Genomic DNA, 25,225 nt, shown 5'->3' on the forward strand with positions numbered 1-25,225 from the left:
CCAGGCGGGGTCAGATGGGGCTGCAGGTGCCCGGCAGGATGCGCACCTGCCCGGTTTTGCGCATGAATAAAATGGGTTCAAGGAGGTGACAGCCACAGGGCTGGAAAGCCGTCGGGGAAGCCGGCCAAGAGCGGATTCTTTCCAGAACACCCCCACGGCTTCTCCTGCAGGGCTGGGGGGGGGGGGTGGAGGGATGGGGAGGGGAAGCCGGTCCAGGTGGCACCCCGGACCCGGGGCTGGGGACCCCCCCCAAACAGGTGTCCCCCGGGGTCGGGGTCCGCCCGCCCCGCGGCCCCGCCCCGCGGATGCAAATGTCTGCTTTGCATGGGCCGGGGGCCAGCGCGGGCCTCCGGGGCGTGGCGGGCGCCCCCGCCCCGCGCGCGGCGCACCTGCGGAGTGTGGCAATCCAGCGCGGCGGAGCGCACGGCGGCGGCGGCCACGGCTCCGGCTCCCGCAGCGGCTCCCGCGGCCGGCGCCGCGAGGGGGGGACCCTGGCGTCCCCGGGGGCCCGGCTGGGGCAGACGCGAGGGGCCTGGGGGGGCGCCGGCCTCGGCCCCGCGTGGGGCAGGATGGTGAACCTGGAGCCCGGGCACACAGGTGAGGGGCGCGCGGCGCGGCCGACAGGTGTCCCCGCCGGCAGGCTGGGACCGGGGCGCGGGGGGCCGGGGTGCGCAGCGGCTGGGGGCCCCCCCGGACCCCGGGGACCCCTCGGGCCAGCGAGGGGCCCGGCCCGGGCGCGAGTTCGCCCCGAAGTCCCCGCGAGTTATCCACGTGCTGCGCGCGGGGCAGGGGGCGCCCGGGGACACGCGAGGACCGCAGAGGCGCCCCTGGGCCCGGGCAGGGGTGCGGGCCACGGGGGTGGAGCGGACCCCGAGGCCCCGCGCTCCCTGCACAGGGCGTCTGTGCACAGACGTGGGTCCGTCGTGTTCTCGTGGGTACTGCGTGGAGAAGGGGCGTGACAGGCCCCTCCCCTGAGCCCCGTCTCCAGGGCATCCTTTCCTGAGAACGGGGACCCCCCGCCACAGGGTGGAGACACCCCGGGAATCCATTCACAGACGGTGGGCATGGCCAGCCAGAATGCCCCCCCCTACCCTGCTGGCGCCTCCTTCCACAGCCCGGCCAGGTGGGGGCTGCTAAAGGATTGGCTTGGTTTGGGGGGTTCTTTATGCCGGGAAAGAGGGGAGCCTCTGAGAACTTGAGCAAAGACAGACTCAAGGAGAAGCAGGCAGTATTTGGCTTCTCTAACCCTAGCACCTGGGCAGGCCGCAGGTATCTTTGCTTTTAGATCTCCGACTTTCTGAAGGGAATCGAGCTGCTGGCTCTGCTTCCTGGAGGAGGAAGAGGAGGAAGGGGCTGCCTTTCTGGGTTCTACCTATCAAGGCCACAGGCTGGAGGCTCACGCCCATGATCCTAGCTACTCAGGAGGCTGAGATCTGAGGATCACCGGCAGGAAAGGCCAAGAGACTCTTATCTCCAATTAACCACCAGAAAACAGCATGTGGCGCTGTGGCTCAAAATGGTAGAGCACTAGCCTTGAGCTGAACAGCTGAGGCCCAGGCCCTGCCGGAGGAAGGGAGAAAGGAGGAAGGGGGGGGAAGAGAGAGAGAGAGAGAGAGAGAGAGAGAGAGAGAGAGAGAGAGAGAGGGAGGGAGGGAGGGAAGGAGGGAGGGAGAGAAGAAAGGCAGGTAGGCAGGCAGGCAAGAAAGAAGGGAAGGAGGGGGGAGGAGGGAAGGAGGAATGGAGGAAGAAAGGAAGGAAGGAAGAAGGAAGGAAGGAAGGAGAAGGAAGAAGGAAGGAAGGAAGGAAGGAAGGAAGGAAGGAAGGAAGGAATCCACACTGTACAAAGGAGACAGGGCTCCCAACTCCCCTCACAGTAGTTCCCAGCAGGCAGAGTGCATCAGAGAGGCTCTGGTGTCTAGTGAATGGCTCCAAGAATGTACCAGGGAGGAAGCGTCCAACTGAGGGCCATGTAGGATCTGGGGAACGCTCTGGGAACAGGTCATGGGGCAGGCATTTCTGTCCTTCATTTCCCATCTAGAAGGCCAGGGCTCTTCTGGGAACAAGATTCCTGCAAAGGTGGCCCTGACAGTGGGTGGGGAGTTCTTTAGGGCCAAGATTGCAGACTTCCTGGGGGTTTCCACCTTCCAGTCTAGGGAGGTTGCTGCTCTGGGGGTGTGGGAGGAGGCGGGACCGCTGAGACCTGGCAGGGAAGCAGCCCAGGGGCCTAGAGGATCTGCCAGGGAACAGGAGAGGGGTGCAGAGCCCCGGCTGCCTCCCCCTGGAGCCCACCCCTGGATGATGCTTCTCAGATGCCCACCTCCACCCCTGTGTCCCTGGAGGTGGGGGAGGGGACAGGGGTGGCCCCTCAGAATGGGGGTCCATCCATCCACCTGGGTGTGGGGTCTCTAAAACCCTGAATTTACTTGTTGTCCATTCCCAGACTGTTTTTCGGGGACCCCAGCGCTGTGGGGTCTCTCCCCCCAGATTTCCCCATCTTGGCCCTTCTGTGATGTGAGGCTTCTCTTCTGTGGCACCTCCAAGGGGCCCTCTCAGTTTGGGACTCGTGTTTGCAGCCTTTCTGAGCTTTTCTGTTCCAGGTCTTTGTAGGATCTTTGGCTGTGGGGGGCAGGGGGAGGGCAGGTGTCCCTTCCCTCTAGGGAAGGACTCCTGGACCTCTCTCTCTCTGTGTAGGATCCCTTAGTTCTAGGGTGCTCTTTGTGATCTTTTTTTCCCAGCACAGTAATCTTCAGTGGTACTGATCCTTGATTACTGGTACATTTATTAATTCCCAGTTCTGCACTCCTGGGATCCATGATTTCCTGGACAGTTTGGCAGAATGGGACCACAGAGAACCCAGGACATAGGCTTTCTCCCAGGTCCCCATTCCGATGGCTTCATTAGCTTTGCGGTCACTGTCTTGCCCTGATAACCTGGATATAAGCCATGAACAGGGCTGCCTGGAGCACCTCATACTGAACTTCCCAGAAGACCTGAGCAGGCATGAAGCCGCCAGACAGGGGACTCCCAGCCAATCAGAGACTCGCAGACCAAAAACCAGGCCTAGGAGAGTGAGCCAGCCAGCCAGGGAGGGGGAGAAGAAAAATGAGGCAGAGCCAGCCAGAGCGGGGCACCTGGTTGGCCCCAGGGTGTCTCTTTCCCAGTGTTTGTCACCGTGAGCTCTTCCCACTTCTCCCCCCCAGGACTGGGAGAGCTGGAAGAGAGGGATTGAGTGTCCCAGACTTTTGCCAGTTGCAGCTCAGGAGTACCATTTGGGTTGAAGCCCTGATTTCGTGGGAGGGAGAGGAAGAGATAAGAGAGTTGGAGGAGAAGCATAGCATTGGCTAGCTCACAAGTGGGACTGGTGGCTCCCTAGAAGTTCCCCAAAGTCAGGTCCAGATATAAGATCTGCCAGGGACGTGGAGCAGAGGTGTGGGGCCTCTATTTTTCCAGAGCAGCATGGACCCAAAAGGTCTGGGGCCCTGGACCCCCCCCCAGCCCATTGCCTGGGGTTATTGCTGCCTCCCAGTGTTCCCCGGAGGCTCACAGACGTTTGAGCAGTGGTGCCCCCCGGGTCAGGCCAGGGCCGGCTTTAGCAGATGGTGCTGGAAGAAGCAGAGCTAGGGTCTATGTGTGGCATGGGGGTAGCTGAGCCTCCCCAGGGAAGGGCACTGGCAAGGAGCCTACCTAGGCAGGCTGAGATAAGAACAGGAACCCGCCCCGCCCCACACCTCTCCCACTCACCCCGGTAAGGCAAGTGCTGTCCGACAGGTGAAGGGTTAGAGCTTCTTCGGGAGTTTCGGTGTTGGCCCATTCGTAGGCTGAGACCCAAGCGCGGGTCCCACCCATCAGCCTCAGCCTCCAGCCTGGAGGAGACAGGCTCTCGGTATCAGAGCATCCTGGAAGAAAGATCACGGTTACAGGTCCTCTCACGTCACCCCTCCACAGGGGGTCCAACTTCTCCCCACAAGTGGCTTGTCATGATGTGGCCAAGCCATAGCAGAGGGAAGGACCTGGCTTTTATGTATGATGAAGACTAAGTGTTAGCCTGGCACCGGTGGCTCACACCTGTCATCCTAGCCACTCAGGAGGCTGAGATCTGAGGATCGTGGTTCCAGACCAGCCAGGGCAGGAAAGTCCATGAGGCTCTTATCTCCAATGAACCACCAGAAAACCAGAAGTGGTGCCGTGGCTCAAAGTGGTAGAGCAGTAGCCTTGAATGAAAAAGCTCAGGAACAGCGCCCAGTCCCTGAGTTCAAGCCACACCACGGACAAAACAACATCAAATCTAAAACGGAAAGGATAAGTGGTTTGGTTTCTGGGTGTAGTCAAGCTTACAGACTTCCTTTTTTTAAATGTGGGAAGTTTGAGATAAATTGGCTCAGATACTGGCCCTCAGCCTGTCCCCATGAGCACTTTTCCTAGGAAGCATAATCTGGAGACTGCTAAGGGCTTCCCTGGTAAGGAACGATTGTGTTCCTTGTGTGTGATCTGGAGACAGATCACCCCAGCTGTTGGAGTGGATGGGGCAGGGTTGAGAGGGGTGGGCAGGACAGGAGGCAAGAAGAGAAGGGAGCTCATGCCATCGTTGATGTCTGTGTCAGCAGATCCCTTCCTTGTTTGTCTTATCATTTAATTTGATCTTCACCAAATAACACTAGGAGACGTGTTTCATTATTCCTGGCTTTTGGAAGAGAAAATTTACCATCACCTACACAGCTAAAGACACTGGATTATGCTCGGATTTGTCTGATGCCAAAACCTATACTGACTGGATCTACTGAAACAGAGGCAAAGAACTTCCTTCCTGCTTCTTTTGCTTTTTCCTTTCTTTCTTTTCTTTTCTTTGTTGTGCCGGTACAGAGACTTGAACTCAGGGCCATTATTTTGTTGTTGTTGTTGTTGTTGTTCAGGGATGGCACGCTTGTCTCTTGAGCCACAGCTCCACTTCCAGTTTTTTTTAGTGATTAGTTGGAAATAAGAACCTGACAGACTTTCCTGCCTAAACTAGGCTCAAACTGTGATCCTCAGATCTCAGCCTCCCGAGCAGCTAGGATTACAGGTGTGAACCCCTCCCCCCTCCCCCCCACCCTCCTCCGCCCCCCGGCTAGGGCCTCCTGGCAGTCTCTGATGGGGGACTCCTGGCACCGTGGTGAGGTGGGAGCTGAAAATGTCAATGCCCAGCTCCAGGGAAGGGGCAGGAGGAGTCCATTCATCCAGCAGAGTAGCAGCAAGCTACCGAAGAGGCCCTTCTGCAAATGCAGCCAGGCGGTCCACACTAACCCTGCGTCCTCATGCATGGTGGATTACACTGAAAGTTTGAAACAGTAGCAGGAAGGACAGAGGTTAGGCTCCAAGAAATGCCTCTCAAATGCAGTGCAAAGAGGATAGGGTCTCAGGCCTCCCTGCAGGGCTCTGGGGCCATACTGTGCAGTGTGAGGGTCTGTGATGTGAAGGACCTAGGAACTCCTAATAGTTACCTCAATTGGTATACACACACACACACACACACACACACACACACACACACACATCAAGTGACTTGATTTGAGTAAGAGTTGCCTTACTTTCTTGCCTACTTTTGGGGGTGTCCTAAGAGCTCTGACTCTCTGGTCTCCCCAACTCTTTCTTGCTTGGTGCTGCAGTCATTGTACACCAAGATGTATAAATCTCTGTCACAGCTACAGATATCAGTGCCCCCTCTCCCCCTGCCCAAAAAAAAAGAAAGAAAGCAGGATAAGGTCCACCCCATCCTGATCATCTCCAGATCTCAAACCATCCACACTGCCAACTGCCTGATTACCTGATGCAAATGAAGGCTGCTTCCTTCACTGGGATTGGTTGGGAAGCCTCATATGCAAAGTGCCTTACCCAGCCTTTATCTGGTTTTTAAAGAGTTAAAGTACCTGCCCGGGAGAAGGGGAGGTAAAAGGTGGGAGGGGTCAACACGATTTGAATAAAATATTCTTCTGTATTTAACAGCGACCATGTTTGAGTGGTGTCATACAGAGGAACAGAGTGAGTGAGCTCAGAGTTGCCTTTTTCCTCTGCTCACCTGAGAGGAGACATAGGGGCCTCCTAGGTAGGGTAGCAGTTTGTCAGGGGTAAATGTTCGATTTCTTGACGTGAGGGGCTGATTCTGGGGCCCGGTGTAGGTTTGCATTTTGGGGTGGCAGTCCCTTATCACTGAGCAATTTTGGGGACTAGAGGAGAAGGTGAGGATCTTCACAGCACAGAATCTCCCAGGAGCAAAGATGGAGAAACTAGGATTTGATTCCCAGATAGTGATTTACGTATATATATTTTTAATTTACCATTTTTTGTGTGTTTTAGTATTTGAACTCAGGGTCCCATGCTTGCTAGGCAGGCGCTCTACTACCTCAGCCACATTCCCAGGTCAATTTTTATTTTTTTAAAAATGTAGTTTAATTGGCCTTGAACTCGTGATCCTGCAGTCTTATGTGGCTTTTAAGGAAATAATGTTAATTCCCCAAATCCTAAATAAAAAGAAGACTGGTGAAGGGAAGGATCCTCAGGCCACCCCTCTCCCTTCCCCATGTTGAAGTTTTACTTGTCTTGGCCTAGCTGGTCACAGCTGTGGAGAAAGGCAGAGAGAGAGAGAGAGAGAGAGAGAGAGAGAGAGAGAAAGAGAGAAAGAGCCAACAGGGGGAGAGGGGCCCACGTGCCTCTAAGCGAATGAATATTCTAATGTTTGGAAATCAGAATTTGAAAGTCTGATGCTGTTGTAACTACACATTCGCGTTTGCTGTTTTGTTAAAGCCACGTTTGGCACGGTGAGAAAAATGATGACCTGTTATTAAAATCAGCCGTGTGTGTTTTCCGTGCAGGTATCAAGATGAGCGGGGACGTAGCGGATTCCACGGATGCCCGGAGTGCTCTCAGCCAGGTGGAGCCAGGTAAGGAGGCTGCTTGTCTTCTGGGAATGGCAGCGTCAAGCAGGGGCTCCCTGGAAACTACGCCGCCACGCCGGTCTCTTCTTGCTGGAGTCTTTCAACTGCTGGGACCTCAATGCTGGGTCTTAGGAACACAGGGAAATCTGAAGAGATGCAGGACATGATTCTAGAGCCTTGATAAAACGTGCACCTTGGCCTCTGTGGAGCAAACCTCTAGAAGGAGGCCAGGATGGAACCAGAACAAAAAGATAGAGAGGTGGCTCACGTTGGTAGAATTGGAGACTTGCACCTGCTAGGCAAGTGTTACTGTGTCCAATCATTCACTTTTTTTGTTGGTTTTGGCAGTCAGTTGGGTTTGAACTCAGCCTGGTGCTTGCTAGGTTGGTGCTCTACTACCTGATCCAGGCTTCCAGCCCTTTTTTGCTAGCTAACTATAGATAGAGTCTAGCAAACTTTTCTGTCCAGACTAGCCTCAAACTGATTCCCTGATCTCATCCACGTAAGTAGCTAGGATTACAGGCATAGCCAGCAGTACTGGGCCTGTGTTTCTCCTCCTTGTTCTTTCTTTCTTTCTTCTTTCATTCCTTTCTTTCTTTCTTCCTTCCTTCCTTCCTTTCTTCCTTCTTCCTTCTTCCTTCCTTCCTTCCTCCTTTTCTTTCTTTCCTTCTTCCTTTCTTCCTTCCTCTTTCTTTCTTTTCTCTGTCTGTCTGTCTTTCCTTCTCTCTCTCTGTCTGTCTTTTTTATCAGTCATGGGACTTGAACCCAGAGCCTGAGCATTGTCCCTCAGCTCTTTTTGGTCAAGGCTAGTGCTCTACCACTTTAAGCCCTAGCCCTACTTCCAGTTTTTGGGTGATTAATTGGAGATAAGAATCTCACAGGGACTTTTCTGCTCAGGTTAGCTTAGAACCACGATCCTCAGATCTCAGCCTCTTGAGTAGCTAGGATTACAGGCGTGAGCCACTGATGCCTGGCTGTTTGTCTCCTCCTCCTCCTCCTCCTCTTCTTCTTCTTCTTCCTTTTCAGTCGTGGGGCTTGAACTCTGGGCTTGGGCGCTGTCCCTGCACTCTTCAGCTCAAGGCGAGCTCTCCACCGCTGGAGCCACAGCGCCACTTACGGTTTTCTAGTGGTTTATTGGAGATAAGAGTCTCACAGGCTTTTCTGCCCGGGCTGGCTTTGAACTGTGATCCTCAGATGCCTCCTGAGTAGCTAGGAGTACAAGCGTGAGCCGTTGGCTCCCAGCTTGGTTGTCACTTCTTGATATGCCATTCTAGTACCCTTAGAAACGTCAGGGTGTGTGGTCAGCTATTATGAATTGATGGACAAACCCTGTCACACGAGACCTTATAGATAGGATGAGGGTTTATCTTTTTTCCTTTCTTTTTTTTTTTTTGGTGCTGATTCTAGGACTTGAACTCAGGGCCTGGACATTACCCCTCTACGTGTTTGCTTGAGATTGGGCTCTACCACTTGAGGCACAGCCCCACTTCCCACTTTTTTTTTTTTTTTTTGCAGTTTTCATTAGAGATAAGAAGTTCATGAACTTCTCTCCCCAGGATGGCTTTGAACCAAGGTCCTCAGATCTTAGCCTCTTGAGAAGCTAGGATTACTGGCATGAACCATTGGCATCTGGCCCAGCACTTTTTCTGAATGAATCTCAGAGGTCTGTGTAAATAGTGCCCTTTTAAACAATGTATGTGTGACTGGCAAATAGGCTCAGAGAGGAAGATCAGGGGCTTAGAGGTAATTTTGCTTCAAGAAAAAAAAGAAAGGAGACAGAAAAGGAAATTTCATAGCTCTCTATTCTTTTTTTTTAAAACCTTCACAGCCCTAGCCTTGATTTGCAAACTTCATGTAATTAAAAAGAAGTTAAAGATAAGTTGAAATTGTAATACCACCAAATAGTTTTAATAGCGTCCTAACCAGACTTCAATAAGTCTTTCATCTGGATCATGAGAGACAGAGAGATTAGAAGTGGAAAAGAATCAGTGTTCCCTAGAACTAAAATCTTTTTCAAGTTTTCTAGAAGATTCTAGTTCCATTCTTAAGCTGAAAGACCTGGGACCAGGGACCAGATAGCCACAGGGTCTTAGGGGCCTCATCTGCAGGATGCATTATATTACAAATCTTCCTTTTTTATGAAGACTTTAAAAAAATCATCACACATAGTTGTTTGAGGGTCCCAGTATGGCACGTCAACATATAATGTATATAATGTATACCGATCAAACACGCCCCCCTTCATCATTCTCCCTGGGACCCCCCCTGCTTCTTAAAGCAATTCCAATTTGTCACAGACCTGCTTATATCAAGTTATCTATTCTATCTTAATATCAAAGCAGCCTCTAGCCAGATGCCAATGGCTCACACCTAGAATCCTAGCTACTCCTCAGGAGGCAGAGATCTGAAGATCATGATTTGAAGTCAGCCTGGGCAGGAAAGTCCACAAGAGATTTGTATCAGCAACTGACCAGCAGTGAGCCAGACGTGGAGCAATGATGCAAGTGGTAGAGCACTAGCCTTGAGTGCAAAAGCTGGGGGACAGCGCCCAAGCCCTGAGTTCAAGCCCCAGTACCAGAAAAAGAAAAGGCAAGATTACAGGCTCACACCTGTAATCTCAGCTAGTCAGAAGGCTGAGATCTGAGGATGGTGGTTCAAAGCCAGTCCCAATAGTCCATGAGATTCTTAATTCCAGTTAACCACCAGAAAAGCATAGGTGGTGGAAGGGGCGCTGTAGCTCAAATGAATGAGAAAAACGCTCAGGGACAGTGCCCAGGCCCTGACTTCAAGCCCCGGGAACAACCACAGCAACAGCCACAAAGAGAATCCCAGGGCTGTGGAACCTGAGTCAACTGCTTTGGCAGGCAGCCGCAGACAATGTTGGGAGTGCAGATTTAGAACCAAACAGACCTGGAGGGAAATGTGCACCTCTGCTGCTGCCTACCGGCTGCCTGCAACTTCATAGTTTATCCTTTTCTCATCTGTAAAGAGGGAAAATTAATGCTGATCTCAGAGTGGCCGGAGTTTGTGGAGACATCGTCTGTTAGCACAGTGCTGTGCACGGTGGCTTGGGTTGGCACCGTCTCTAACAACCTCCAGCAGCCTCTGGGACTATGTAGCAGGTGTGCGGGCCTGGCTGCTGAGTGCTCGGACCCTCTACACACTCATGGGTGCCCTATGCTCCTTCAGCCCTGGAGGCTGGCTCTGTGGAACCAGAGTCGTGGACAACTTCTGGAACTTTACCGCCTCTCCCCCAGGCCGCCATCTTTCCCAGTGACCAGGCTGGATCATCCAGGCCTAGATAACCCTCAGATGACTGACTACTTTCCAGGGCCAGAAGAAAAAAAAAAAAAGAAGTCACTCATTAAAGAAACCAAACTTCCTGGAAAGTCATTCAGACTTAAAAAAATGTTTTTTTAATATAGAGGAAAGCTTATTAAGCTTATTATGAGTTACAATGGTTAGCAACTTGGTTTAATGGCTTCCTTTGAAATTTTAAAAGACATATTCACCTTCCCAGGAGGGCATGAATTAATGAGTGGTTTGTTTCTGGGTTTTAAAGGAACTATAAACAAAGATGACCTAGAAAGCCCCCTGTCCCCTGAGAGCACCCGGGACTGTGTGAAATCCCCGCAGGCCTGGGCTGGGAGCACCGAGTGGACCTCCCAGTTGGTGGAGACTGGCTGGCAGGACAGCTTGTTTTTCCCTTTCCTTCAGCGCAGAAGAGAATAAATTGCCCAAGGCCAAGGCAGCTGGTAAAGGTTCAGAAATCCCCAGGCCATCCTCCCTTTGACCCTCATCTCCCCACACAGAGCAGCCAGCCTCCTTCCAGAGTGCTGGTCTTGCTTTGCCTTGCCTTGCCTTCATTTATTCGTATTTTGGCACAGGACTGGGTCTTGAACTTGGGGCCCTGCGCTCTCTCTTGGACTTACCTTTTCCTCTCAAGGCTGGCACTCTACCACTTGAGTTATACCACTTCCACCTTTTTTTTTTTTGCTAGTTAATGGGAGATAGGAGTCTCTCAGGTTTGCTGGTGTAGACTGGTTTTGAATCACACTCTTGAATCTCAGCCTCCTGAGTAGCTAGGTTTACAGGCATGAGCATTTGCCTTTCTGTAATTCCTTCTGCATCGTTTCTCCCTCAACAGCTTTGCCTCTGACCCCAGACTCAGAGAGAGAGGAGCCCCTGTCCCGTCCCTTCCCTCAGCTCTCCATCCCGTGTGGGAAGTCATGGCCACAACGCAAGGACTCTGACAGTAGGGTTTCTATTCCACTTGGCACTTTGCAGGGAAGGAAACTGAGACCGGGGATGAGAAGGAACAGCAGCTGGTTTTCCCAGAGTCCCTGGCCTAGCAGAGGACAAGCTGAAGCTTGGATCTTTCCAGTAACTTTCCCTGGAAGCAGGGGCGCAGGACACAAGAGAGCGGGAGCATCAGAGCGGAGACTAAAACTATGGAGCATGGCTCAGCCAGAGGGGACCTGAGCCCCTGCAGGGGAGTTGAGTCCAAGAAGGGGAGGCCACAGCAGACTGGAAGGAGAGCATCCTGTGCAGGTTGGGGATTCTGGTCTAGCCCCATGGAGGACCTAGTCCGACCTCTGCAGGCTCAGCTGACGTTTGACAGAGGGATTCTGGGAGATTTTTAACCCAGATGATGGAGCCAGCCATGGTTCCCTTGTCCTGCTCACAGATCTAGGCAGGAAGCACTCCAGAGGGAGGCCAGGGGAAGAAAAGGGACACCAGAGGCGAGGGATGGGTGGACGGTCCTCCCTGTTGCCGTTCTTCCTGGCTTTAACCGCAGCATGACCAGCATCTGTCCTCACCCCGGGTGAGGCCGTGGCTCTGCAGAAAGCCTCATTCGTGGAGTTTTAGCCAGAGTCGTGACTACAAGGCTGAGCTCTGAGGTATGGAAGGCCCGGGGTCTCCTGAGACCCCCCCTCCCCTGGGAGAATGATGACTGGTCAAGGGTCAGCTCATTCTAGAGGCTCACTGTCTCTGCCTCCTTCTGTTTCCAAGAAACGCAGCTGAGGATGATCAGGTTCTGGTAGGACCCGGCAGAAGGCTGTTAGAGATGAGTGTGGCTTTCCGCCTAAGAATTAGCTGTTGAGGGCCAGACATCACTTTAGGGAAGGTGTCCTAGTGACTCTCCTGTTGTCAACTTTCTAGTTCTTTCTTCTGGCGCTACTAGGGATTGCTAGCCTAACTTCTCTCACAGCCCCTTTCTGCTTTAATTATTTTCCCAGTAGGATCTTGCTTTTTCGTCCAGTACCACTGTAGGATCACGATCTTCCTGCCTGTGCTTCCCACATAGCTGGGATTAGAGATGTGAACTCTGTGTGTGTGTGTGTGTGTGTGTGTGTGTGTGTGTGTGTGTGTGTACTAGTTCTTGGGCTCAAGCTCAGAGCCTTGTGCTTTGCTTAGCTTTTTTGCTAACAGCTGCTACTCTCTCACCTGAGCCACTCCTCCATTTAGCAGTTCGCTGGTGAATTTGTCTGCCCTGGCTGGCTGCAAAATTGTGGTCCTCAGATCTCAGCCCCTGGAGTAGCTTGGATTACAGGTGTGAGCCACCGGTCCTGGCACACCCCCCTTTTATGATTCACTGGCAGTGGTGTGAGCACCGTCTGACAAGAATGGAGTCCCCCATGTGTGAAGGCCACGCGGCATTGGGCTCCAGTCGATAGAGCACTCAGGGAGTGAGGTGAAGCTGCATCCCTGGGTGGTGTGAGCACCCAGCACTTGCATTTGCTCTTAGTAATCGGCGTGGGGGGCGGGGTAAGGTGAAGAGATGGCGGGGTGTTCTGTAGGTTTGAGAGTCCTCTGTTCTGGCCCAGCCCATGACCGCCAGAAGCACAGGAGCCGGAGCCCGCAGTCCACTCCTGAGGGTGGAAGGCATCTCGGAGCATACCTGGTCTATGCTTGTTTTCAAAAGCCATCCTTGGAAAGTGTGGGAAAGGGCTAGGGCACGACTCAAGTGGTAGAGTCTTAAGTTCGAATCCCAGTACCATCAAAAAAAAAAGAAAAAGAAAAGAAGGGAGAAAGTGAAACCAAAAGAAGGGAAGGAGGGAGGGAGGAAAGAAGGAAGGAAGGGAGGGAGGGAAGGAGGGAGGGAGGGAGGGAGGAAGGAAGGAAGGAAGGAAGGAAGGAAGGAAGGAAGGAAGGAAGGAAGGAAGGGAGAGTGGGAGGGAGGTAAAAGGGAAGAAAGGAGAAAAGGAAAGAAAATAAGTATCTTTCTTAGGAATGTTCCAGCTCCGCAATTTCCGTCAGCCATCTTTTCCTATGGAATGGAATTCTCTGGAAGTCCTTTTCTTATCTCTCACCCACAACCTTTGTACTGGATCACGAGGTCACCTCACTGCTTCTTCCTGGCCCAGACAGCCCAGGTGGCTTCCGCCTGGCCTGCTATCCAGTTTCTGGGACAGGGGAGTAAGTGTAGCAATCGGCCCTCAGGGTTCAGACCTCTGTGCTGGAGGTCTCAGGAGAGTGACCAGCCTCCAGGAATTGCCTGTCGCCCCTCGCACGAAGGGCAGCAGCCTCCGAGCCTCGGTGGCGGCTCACCCTGTGCCCCATCCCGCCCCAGACACTTGCTAGTCTGTGCTTCCCAGCCCAGCCCAGCCCATGGGGTAGCCAGACAGGATGGTACTGCTCAGACAGACCGGGCAGGGCTGGCAGTCTAGCCGTGCCTTTCTCTCTTCCTTTGGAGGCCTCTTTAAATGAAAAGCTGCCTGTCCCCACCAGCAGCGACCGTCTCTGCAGAGGGAAGGAAAGGAGGGACCAGATGGAGCTCCCCTAATGCAATTGCTCCCTCCTGCCACTCAGATCCTCCAGGTGGAGATGAGGTGCTTTTATTTCCAGTCTAGTACCCAGTAGAACCAAGCTCTGACCCACCGAGTACTCTCCACAGCACCCAAAGAGTTCTGTGCACAGGTCCATGCGCAGAGTGCTTTGATTGACTCCCATGTACTGCTGGTGTTTCTAATTCCTCCTCTGGCACAAAGTTGGTACCACAACTCCCATCCTCGCCCACAGCAGCCTGGGCTGCCCCGCTGCCCCGTAGAGACGCTGCCTTACCGGAGTCTACATTCTGTAGAAGAACGCCCCCAGGTCAGGCAGTGGTAACTCATCCCTATAATCCTGGCTACTTGGGAGGCCCCCAAAAAAGGCCAGAAGTAGAGCTGTGGCTTAAGTGGTAAAGTGCCAGCCTTGAGTGAAAAAGCTAAGGGACGGTGCCTAGGCCCTGAGTTCAAGACCCAGTACTAGCATGCGTGCGTGCACACACACACACACACACACACACACACACACACACACACACACACACACACACACACACACACACATAACCCTTCCACTGGCTTCCAGGGGCAGTGAAGCCTCTGGGCCTGTGTCCCTCTTCTTGCAAACTCCTTGGTACCCCTCACTCCTGCCCTGCTGATGTGGGGTGACTGTGGGACTCCAGCAGGAAACACAGGGCCTGGCGCATCTTTCCCTGGAAGTGTGCAAAGCCCAGTACGCCCCCTGTGAACACCTGGGTGGAAAAATGCTGAGCAAGCAGAAAAAGAATTTAAAGGGAAAACGTCCTTAGAATCCAACCAGTGCATTACACACAAACACACACAAACTCACTTCCAAAAACCCCACCTCCAGCCCAGGTGGGCGCGCTTCCAGACAGGTCCCCCTGGGCTGGAGGTGGCTTTCTGGGGCGGCTGGACTCCTCCAGGATGGCATACCTGCTGGAGGGGCGGGGTGTTGGACCTGAGTTTCCTAGAGGGTCTCCCATGTTGAAGTCACGTCCTGCCTGTGGTGGCCCACGCCTAGGCACTGGAGATGAGTGGATGAAGCAGACAAGGAGTCCCCTACTTCCATTCCTCACCTCCCACAGCCTTTGGTTTGGGGTGCAGGAGTAGATTCAGTGCTGAGCAAAGCAAAAGGAAAGTTGTGGGCCTCCCACACGAGCCCGGGGCCCAGGGCAGGGTCCCAAGCGTACACCTGCAGGGTGGCTCTGTTTCCTGTCCACCAGCCTCAGGCAGCAGCAGCAGCAAGTTCTAAGTGGTCCCCTGTGTTTCCTGGGAACTGGGGAGCTCACTGGGGGGAGCTCCTGGAGGAGGGGGGAGGGGAGGCCCTGAGAAAGGAGAGGCCTTGACCTTTGTACGCAGTCAGGTAGCTGGGAAGCCGGGCTACAGGCATCTCCCAAACCCCTCAGTGCTGCTGTTGACTCAAACCATTTGCATGAGAGTTTACATACAAGCTCTAAGTCTTTCATCTCCCGTGGGCACCCTGGAAGCTCCCCTCTGCCCCTCCTTGATGGATATCTGGGGGGGGGCTCCTCTGTGTCCCTAGACTCCAGGAACCCCCCTCCCAACACACACATATGTACAAACATACACACACACACACACACACACACACACACACACACTCCTAGATCATCTCCTTGGACTAGCCCGGCCCAAAGAAACCAGAGATCTGGCCTTGCCTGGGTGTGCCCAGTGTAAATTTGCTCCAAAGATGGCATGCCTAGCTTGGCAGGTCTGGCCCGCCAGGAGACCTCAGGTAGGGATGACCCCACCTGCCCACTGTCAGCTTCAGCCAGGCTGAAGAGGGGAGGGGAGGAGGGGGGCGCGCTGGTCCAATCTCCCATTTCTGCTAGAGCTGAGGATGGAGAAATCTAAGCCACAGGGCCCAGAGAGGTACTGGGGAGGAAAGGAAACCAGGTGGTTGCTATGGCGATGGGGTCTCACGCCCCATTTGCATAGGGCCATGATTTCCATACTGCAGGGTGAATTTCCATATCCCTGCCTCAGAGCCTGTCGGGGTGGGGAGGAGGCACAGGGAGAGGTCATTTGAAATTCAAATGAGGATGATTAAGGTTTTCGTGTGGTGGGAAGCTGGCAGTTTGGACAAAAGGGGTTAAGCTGGCTGGCAAATGTGGGCTCCAGGGCCTATGGCAGCCCAGCAACCCCTGCAGAGGCGCTGGACTCGGTCTGTTAGGAAGGGCTGGGTCTCTGTCCCTTCTCGGGGACATCTGGGCTCAGCTGACCCTCTCAGGGACCTGAGGGGTTGGAGCCACTGAATATGTCTGTGTGCAGGCTTCAGGCTCCCTTCTTTCGGGTGAGCACAGGCTGGTCACCTCCACCTGTAAAACAAGTTTTTTAGAAAATCAAGGTGGTGACAGAAGCAATCTCTGCACTTTGCCTGAGAAGGTGGGATCACAGGCCGACCCCGAACTCCTCTTTCTCACCGGCCGGTCACGTCCCTTCTCTCAGCCTGAGTTTGGACCTTGGCGTCTGTGAGCAGACACCTCGGAGCACGTGACTTGCCGCATGTGATTTCCCTCATGTGTCTGGAAGGGCTTCCATGCTTTCCCAGCCTGCTCTGACCTTGGGGTCATTATTGAAGGGCACATTGCTCATTTAAGACTCTTCAGTCAGTTCTCCTCCATAAAATGAGGGTAATAATGGCATCCCCAGAGCTGCTCGAGGGCCACATGAGCGAAGCTTGGAGAGGTGTTGAGAGTTGCCACCCACCAGTGCCATTTCCAGGAGGACGTGTGGGTCCGTGGGGGTGGGGTACAGTGACCCTAGAGCTAGCCCAGGACATCTCCCTGGGAAGGCTAGCCTGCTCCTGAGCCGGCTTGCTTGGGCATTCACTTGTGGCCAGTCCAGAGATGGAAGCCTGCTTCACTAACAGGTCCTACAGACACGGTGTGGGCACCCCTGGCGGCTGCTCCAGGGAGATGCTTCTTCAGCTCCTCGCCCAGTTGTCTTTCTCAGGGTGTACAGATGGGGCAGAAAGTAAGGAAAGAGGCCAGCTGTCTGTGGCTCATGCCTGTAAAATCGTAGCTACTTGGGAGGCTGAGACCCAGAGGATCTCAAGTTCAAGCAAGCTGAGCAATATGTACAAGGTCTTGAGTTCAAAACCCAGTACCACCAATATGGGGGAGGGGGGGCGCTTTGAGATGTGTTATTGGTCTTGATTGGAACAAAGCCCTTGCTTAGCAGAGCTCATTTAGCATCCTTTGAGGTTGGATTTTACTGTTTTTCTAGGGTCAGGGAACTATGTAGCGATTAGAGGGCAGGGTAGGTTCTGGGTATTGAACTCAAGGCCCTGTGCTTGCTAGGCAAACATCCCACCGCTTGAGCTATGCCTCTGTTCTCTTGATTTCATTTGTTTTTCAGATAGGGCCTTACACTCTTGTCTGGTCTGGCCTCAGACTGCATTCCTTCTACCTATGCCATTCATGGGATTATAGTTGTGAACCATCACGCCTGGTTAGTTTGTTGCTATGAGTCACTCACATTTTCCAGACTAGCCTCAACTATGATCCTCCTATCTCTGTCTCCCAAGTAGCTGGGATTACAGGCCTGTACCAACAGGCTCAATTCATAAGCGAAGATTCTGAAGGGAAACTTGGATCTTCAGGCCCTACTCCTTATAGCAGAGGCCTCCTAGGACTCTATCTTCTGGGACCTGTGCCAGAATGCTCTTCCCGCTTAGCCCTGACCGCTCCGCCCACCTTGCTCCTCTGTGCTGCTGAGAGATGCCAGGCACCATGCAGGGAAGATCCAGAGCCCCATCGAGAGTCCAGTTAGAAAAGATATATGTCTACAACCAAATGAATTGGCAAGCAGAGTCCCGTTGGTGAGAAGGCTTTTCTTTCTGAAAGTGAAGGATGAGATGAAAACTCACAGTGGGAAGTGGGAAGCTGGGTTTCCGCAGATGGACGTGGCATTGCTGGGGTTCCCTGGGGCTGTGGGAAGGGACCGGAGGATCGGCTCCACTTCCATCTTGTGAGCATGCTGTGCCCAAGGCAGCCGGCAGACAGAGCTCTCCATGGGCCCTGTCGGAGGCAGCTGGGCATTCCAATGTTCTCTTCCTGGGCTAGAGAAGTAGAAACTTTAAAGCATGACAACTCCTAAGTGAGTCTGGGAATACCTGGAGCCACCATCCCGGCCTAGGGTAGTAAGTAGAAAGCTGATCTCAGCACTGAGCTTGGGGGAAAGGAGAAGGGTGCTGGGATTGACTAGTGATGTCTGCCCTGGGCAAGGCATCCAGTCACACAAGGATGATCCTGCCTTCTACATCCTGACTGAACCAGGAGTACTTAACTAGCAGAAAACGGAAACTCGGACCACCCATCACCCCACTCCTAAACCAGTGGCCTTCCCACTGTCCATCGCCAGCCTTCCTGTGCCCTGTTTTCAGGCGGCTTTATAGCTCATCCTCCTAGGTTCCTCCTGGCATTTCCTCTCTCTTAAAAAAAGACGGTGGCAGGAATAGGAGAGAAGCTCTTGTTTCCAAAGGCTGGGAAGATGAACCCTTTCCCGGAGCCTCACTTCACGCAGTCTTGAAAGGGATGCTCAGTTTGCTGTGTGTCCTCTGTATACCACTCTGGTCGCTAGGCCACACTGCCCAACCCACTGGGGGCAATTGTAAGCACAAGACAAGGTAGGGAATGTGGAGGTGGGAGGCTGGTTAAAAACAAAATCTATTTTTTGATTGAGTTAAATGACCACCTTGGAAGTCTCTGGTTTGCCCTGATGACTGGCTGCTCAGCAGTGTTTCCAAAGGACCTCATTCCTTATAAATTGCTACCCCACTGGCCTCAAAAGGTGCTCCTCCTTCCTTCCACCTCCCAAGCAGCCAGGATTATAGATGTGAGCTACTACACCCAGTCCAGTATCCTGCAAACTTGACAAAGACCTGTTGCACTGTCTGAGCTCCTCGCAGCCTGGTCAGCACCCCTGGCAGCCTTCCTCACTTGGAATCTAAGACAGCCTCCACCTTGGGCCTCCACTGCACCCTGCCCCGTGGAAGCCTGGGTGGATGGTTGAATGATTGGTTCATGACTCACGGCCTTTGCAGCTGCTACACTCTCTGCCTTTTCTTTTAGACTAGCAGGGAAGAGGGCTGCCGGGTAGAGGAGATGACCACAGGGCAGGTCTCTCACCTATGAGGAGGAGCAAGAGAGGTCAGTCTCAGAAGGGGTCATGAGTGTGGAGTCAGCTGAAACCGGTCCTACCTCAGACCTTTGGTGCAAAATAGAAAAACCAATTAACTGATCTTTTGCCTTAAGCTCATTTGAAGTAAGCTGCTCTGACTTACAACTAATAAAATCCCAACCAATGTAACAGTCAAAATTATTATCCCAAGTGTCGGGCAGGGAAGCTCATGACTGTAATCCCAGCTTCCTGGGAAGCATAGATGGGAGGATTACAATTCCAGACCAACCTGGGCAAAAAGTTAGTGAGACCCTCCATGTCAACAAATGGGCCAGGTATGATGGCACATGCCTGTGGTCCCAGCTGCTGAGGAAGATCAAGGTCCTGGTCACTGAAGGCTAAAATGTGCAAGCTTGTTTGAAAAATACCCTAAAGCAAAAAGATCTGAAGACATGGCTCCGGTGGTAGAGCACCTGCCAGCAAGCACAAGGCCCTGAGTTCAAACCCCAGTGCCACCAACAAGAAAAAGCAAAATCGCTATCACAGAAAGATCCATTAAGTTGCTAAGTGGTTAAAAAGAGGCTGGGTGGCTGCGGGGGGCAGAGCAGTGGGGAAGAGAGCAGTCGGGAATGGGAGAGGCTGAGCCAGGGCGCACGCTGTCTGCGTTGTTTACCAGGCAGAAGTGAAAAATCCTGCTGGAACAGTTCTTGATTCGTGTCCACCTCCCTCCCTCACCCAGAGAATTGCTCCCCAGGCAAACTCCCATCCCATGGCTGCCAGAGCCAGGAGAATCCTCCGCCAGGCCTGCCGGGCGGGGCTCTTGGCTCAGCTGAGAAATGGGAAGGCAGGGGGGGCCTCTGACACCCCATCCCCAGCTCCTGCAAGCCCCTCACCACCATAGATCCAGGGTTCACCAGGTGTCAGGAGGAAGAAGGCGGAGGTGGGAGAGGAGGGAGGGGAGAGGTAGGGAGGGGAAGAAGGGTGGAGATGGGAGCTGTTTTAAGCCATGGACAAGCCCTTCCATACAGATCTGTGGATTTTGCCTCCTTCCCTTGGCCATTGTGGTCTAACGGAATCCAACTCAGCATCCTGAGGCTCCCCAAGGATTCAGTGGGTCTCTTTGATGCCTTCATTGCGGATTCTGGGTACCAGAATGTTGCTTTCCATCACTGTCCTGGCCATATGTTATTTTACTATATTTTATTTATTCTACTTCCTGTACTGGGGTTTGAACTAAGTGCATAACGCCCTTACTCCACTTGATTGCTTATGACTGGTGCTCTACCACTTGAGTCACACCTCCAGTCTGGAGAGAGAGAGAGAGAATGAGAGAGAGAGAGAGAGTTATCAGTCGTGGGGCTTGAACTCAATGCCTGGGTACTATGCCTAAGCAATTTTTGCAGAAGGCTAATGTTCTACCACTTTGAGCCACAGTTCTACTTCCGGTTTTCTGGAAGATTGAAGATGAGAGTCTCACAGACTTTCCTGCTCAGGTTACCTTTGAACCTCAATCTTAGATCTTAGCCTCGTGAGTAGCTAGGATTACAGGTGTGAGCTACTAGCTCCCAGCTTTGGCTATAGATATTTTTATTGCAGTAAAAAAAAAAATACTGTGCCAGGCCCTGGTGGCTCACACCTGTAACCCTAGCTACTGAGGAAGCTGAGGTCTGAGGACTGTGGTACAAAGTCAGCCCAGGCAGCAAAGTCCATGAGACTCTTACCTCTACTAAACTACCAAAAAACCAAAAGTGGACTGTGGCTCAAGTGGTAGAGCACTAGCCTTGAGAAGAAAAAAAAAAAAGCTGAGATAGTTCCCCAGGTCTAGTGCGTGCGCGTGTGCACACACACACACACACTCACACACACACACACACACTCACACAGACTACATAACAAAATTTACCATGTAAACCTTTTCTAAGTATACAGTTCAATCCCCTTTATCTTTGCTTTAGATGATTGGTTTGTTTAACCGTAAAAATGCATGCAAGGCTGGCCATTTGTTCCGTTGCATTTTATCTCATTGGTGTTAGCTTTCTGCTTGGGTCTACCGAACCATTCCCCAACACTGATTCTCTCCCTGCATTTATGAATCTCCTCCTGCCTTGAATCACTTTCGAATTCCATCACCATCTATTCCTTTCTATTTGCTTAAGATGTTGATTAAAGCCCAACGCTCACTTTTTCTATGTCGAACACCAGACTCGGTGGGTTTATTGGGACAATTACACGGGTCTTATAGAAATCAGCACCCTTGCCTTGGTTTCTCTTAGGCTGGGTGACCTCGTGCGGGCGTTTTCCCCTCTGAGGCTGGACTTCAGCATGGACCCTAAAAAACCGTTCCTGGCCACGTCTGTCTTTCTTCTGTTGTTGTCGTTTAATTGCAAGTGGCAGAAGAGGCTTCAGCGAGGGGTGAGGGTTTGGAAGTGGGAAGCTTTCAGGCAGTGGCAGGCATGTGGTACCTCTGAGTTCCAGGTCTGAGGTGGTTCATTTTTGTAGCAGTTTCTCAGCAAAACTTGGACCCAAGCCGGGTGCCAATGGCTCACTCCTGTAATCCTAGCTACTCAGGAGGCTGAGGTCTGAGGATTGTGATTCAAAGCCAGCCTGGGCAGGAAAGTTCATGAGACTCTTGTCTCCAATAAGCCATCAGAAAACTCGAAGTGGCGCAATGGCTCAAGTGGTAGAGCGCTCGCCTTGAGCTGAAGAGCTGAGGGACAGTGCCCAGGCCCAGAGTTCAAGCCCCACAACCAACAACAGCAACCAAAACAATCCCAAGAAGACAAAAACACTTGGACCCATTTATCATGGGATCACCCAGCACCTGCCAGATGCCAGCATCATGCCAGACCCTCAAAGCTCAAGGATGACGATGATGATAGTAACCCTGGCCTCTGGGACCTCCTAGTCTCGGGGGGAGGGGAAGGGGGGGAGGGGGGAACCGAGGCTCCAACCACATACATAAGAAACAAGTGAATTCAGAGGGAGTGATCCTTTGGTTTGTTTTGGAGTTGGGTTTAGAAGGACATGTAGGTGTTTTCTAGGAAGAAAAGGAAGGACATTTTGATCAGAAGGAACAGCACATGCCAAGGCCCTAACACCAGACCAGGTCCCGTGGCTGAGGGTGTCTGGAGCCCAGGCCTGTGACTTCCCAATGGCAATAATAATGATCATTAATAATCATTGTATTATTGAGAAGACTGAGGCTGCAGGAAATCCCTGCCTTTACCAAGGTTGCCAGTGTGATGGAGCTCAGGCCAGGACTTTCCAAACGGTCTCTGCTACAGCCTCCCCACCGTCCAGGGATGGACAGCATCTTAAGGGGGTAGAAAGAAGTTTCTGGTAACCGTGCATCCATAGGTGGCCCCTAGTAGCCACCGATTTTCCTCCTTTCTGTGAAACCCTCCCTCTCCCTGCACACCTGGGTCTCTGTCTCGGCCTAGGCGCTCGCTGACTTTGAACTCCTTACCCGATGGAGGGGAGTGAGAAGAGAATATCTAAACACTCAAGGTCTACTCAGCCTCTCCTGGAACATCCGGAGACCAGTCTCTTTGTTGACCGTGGCTGGCCCTAGGAATAAGAAAACTAGGCTGGGCGCTGGTGGTCATACCTGTACTCCTAGCTACTCAAGATCCTGGGATCTGAGGATTGTGGTTCTAGGCCAGCCTGGGCAGGAAAGGCCTGTGAGACTCTTATTGTCACCAAACTACTCAGAAAAGGCCAGAACTGGTGCTGTGGCTCAGTGGTAGAGTGATAGCCTTGGACAAAAGAAGCCCAGGGACAGTCCCCAGGCCCTGAGTTCAAGCCCCAGGACTGGCACACACACAAACACATATACTACTACTACTACCACCATCACTACTACTACTACTACTACTACCACCTCTACTACTACTACTACTAATAATAATAATGAAAAGAAAACAGGTGCTAGTGGCTCATGCCTATAATCTTAGCTACTCAGAAGGCTGAGATCTGAGGACTGTGGTTCAAAGCCAGCTTGGGCAAGAAATTCCATGAGATTCTTATGTCTAATTAACTACTAAAATACCAGAAGTGGAGCTATAGCTCAACTGATAAAACATCAATCTTGAGTGAAAAAGCCAAGGGACAGAGCCCAGGCTCTAAATTCAAGCCCCTAGTACTGGTACCAAAAAGAAAAAGGAAAGAACAAAGGGGGATCCATCTTTAACTGCCCACAAACCTGCTGACCTGCTCTATGTCAAGTGGCTCCCCGTCCCCCAACAGTTCCCTTCCTACCTTCTAGGTCCCATGCGTGGCATTCATTTGATGACTCCCTTCATGTACTTGCCATACTTGCCCCCTCTGCTTTCTACGTGCAAGCTACCATGCTCAAGCTCGAGGCCCAGCTGCTGCTCTTCCTCCTGACCCAGCTCCTTTGTGATCTCGTGAAGTCTCGTGATGTTAAATAGTGCCTAGAAGCCCACAGTTGTCCAATCTCTTCTTCCTAACTCCACAATTCCTCCAGAGTCCAGGCCAACTTTCCCACTGCTGCTGGGATATCTCTCTGGAGTCTCCGACCGCCCATGGTTTGGGGCCACTCACCTGCTCCTCCGTGGTTGGCGTGGCCACCACTCCCTCTGTCCAGACAGCCCACACCTAGGGATCACCCCCTTCCTTCTTCCCGCTGCATTTTGCATCCAGCTCTCAGCACCAGACATCCATTCAGCAGTGTGCGTGCTACGTTCAGCTCCCTCCCTGCCTGCTCTGCTATGGCCCCACACTGCCTGCAGCCCTCTAACTGTGTCCTTACAGCAGCCCGTGCCTGAATCCTGATCCTTGACCCTCCTATTTGACCTTCCCATAGTATCTAAGATAGCAGGTGCACATCACTGTGCCTGGGGGGGGGGGGGGGGGTTTGACTCAGGGCCTGGGCGCTGTCTCTGAGCATTTTGCTCAAGGCTAGCACTCTATCACTTTTAGGCACAGCACCACTTCTGGCTTTTTCTAGTGGTTTATTGGAGATAAGAGTCTCACGGCCTTTTCTGCCTGGGCTGGCTTTGAACTGCGATCCTCCGCTCTCGGCCTCCTGAGTAGCCAGGATGACAGGCAGGAGCCACTGGTGTCTGGTTCTCTATGTCCAGCTCTTTTTTAAAAAATGGTTTTTCTTTTAATTCTTTTATTTGTTTGTTTTTTGTGTCTATGATACAGAGGAATCAAACCTAAGGCCTCATATATTCTAGACAGGCACTCTACCACTAAGCCACCTTCCCAGACTTGGCTGTGCCCAGCTTTTAAAGAACATTTTTTTTGTACAAGCTGGACTGGAACTGTGATCCTCTTGATCTCAGCCTCCTGCAAAGCTGGAATTACAGGAGAGCTTCACCAAGTCCCCCTATTGATTGGGAAGGGATCGTATAAACTTCTTGCTTGCACTGGCCTCTAACTACAATCTTCCCCATCTCAGCCTCCCTACGTAACCAGAATTGCAGGCATGAACCAAGATGCCCCCAACTTTAGACTTTGCCTAGATTACAAATTTCTTTGCTGAAGAGGATGAGCAACAGGTGACATGAATAGGAGTCAGGGAGAGAGAGCAGTCACCGATGTATCTGCTCACATTTAGGTATCCTTCCCCCTGGAGGGCTGGGCTAGCAGGCAGAGCCTCCTGACACTCCTTCAAGACCCACAGCTGGCCTCTTCTTGCTGTCTATGAGGTGTAGCAGCTGCCCCTAGGGGTATAGCATGGGGCTCCCCCCACTTGTGGGGATGCAGACTCTGTCTCAGAAGACTGTGCCTGCAGGTGACTCCCTAGCGTCCAGCTCCTGGGAGGAGGCTTTCCCAAGAGATTTCCAGAACACAGGATGGGCAGGGAGATCTTGGATGTCGAGAAATGGCTAGCTCCTCTCAGCATGCTATTTTCCCTCTATCCACCTCCCTCTAATGAGCCCTATGTTTTTGTTCTCTCTTCCAGGAAATGATCGAAATGGCCTGGATTTCAACAGACAGGTAAGAACTTGAGTCAGAAGAAAACATTTATCCTATTAACTATCAAAATGTGCAAGTGGCGCTGTGGCTCAAGTGGGAGAGAGCCAGCCTTAAGCAAAAAAGCTCAGGGACAGCGCCCAAGCCTGGAGTTCAAGCCTCAGTACTGGGGCGCGCGCGCGCACATGCACACACACACACACGCACACACACACACACACACACACACACACACACACACACACACTTAATGAATTACTAGAAAGCAGTCTCCTTTGTGCTTTCCTGGAGCTGTGTGAAAAAACATCCTGTCCAGCAGAGATGGGAAGAGTTTGTTCTTCTGGGAGCTCAGGATGGGCTTCAAGGAGGAAGTGGTATCTGAGGGTAGCTTTGAAGGAACATTAGGTGGAGAAGAAGATGGCAAATGTGAAGGGCTGT

At 52.5% G+C, this 25,225-nt stretch overlaps 1 protein-coding gene across 2 annotated transcripts in view; it reads left to right on the forward strand.

The window, feature by feature from the left end:
* The first annotated feature begins 497 nt into the window (after positions 1 to 497).
* Pou2f3 (POU class 2 homeobox 3) overlaps positions 498 to 25,225 on the forward strand; it is a 56,893-nt gene continuing 32,165 nt past the window's right edge. Inside the window, exons 1-3 of one of the 2 annotated variants that reach the window (XM_042682890.1) lie at positions 498 to 597; positions 6,846 to 6,914; positions 24,777 to 24,811. In XM_042682890.1, the coding sequence (XP_042538824.1) occupies positions 570 to 597; positions 6,846 to 6,914; positions 24,777 to 24,811 (132 nt within the window). In that variant the 5' untranslated portion in view covers positions 498 to 569. The remainder of the gene's footprint in view (positions 598 to 6,845; positions 6,915 to 24,776; positions 24,812 to 25,225) is intronic. The other variant, XM_042682889.1, reaches the window with a different exon arrangement.

The sequence above is a fragment of the Dipodomys spectabilis genome, unplaced genomic scaffold, assembly GCF_019054845.1.
Source record: "Dipodomys spectabilis isolate Male_0828 unplaced genomic scaffold, ASM1905484v1 ptg000076l, whole genome shotgun sequence".
Taxonomy (NCBI): Eukaryota; Metazoa; Chordata; class Mammalia; order Rodentia; family Heteromyidae; genus Dipodomys; species Dipodomys spectabilis.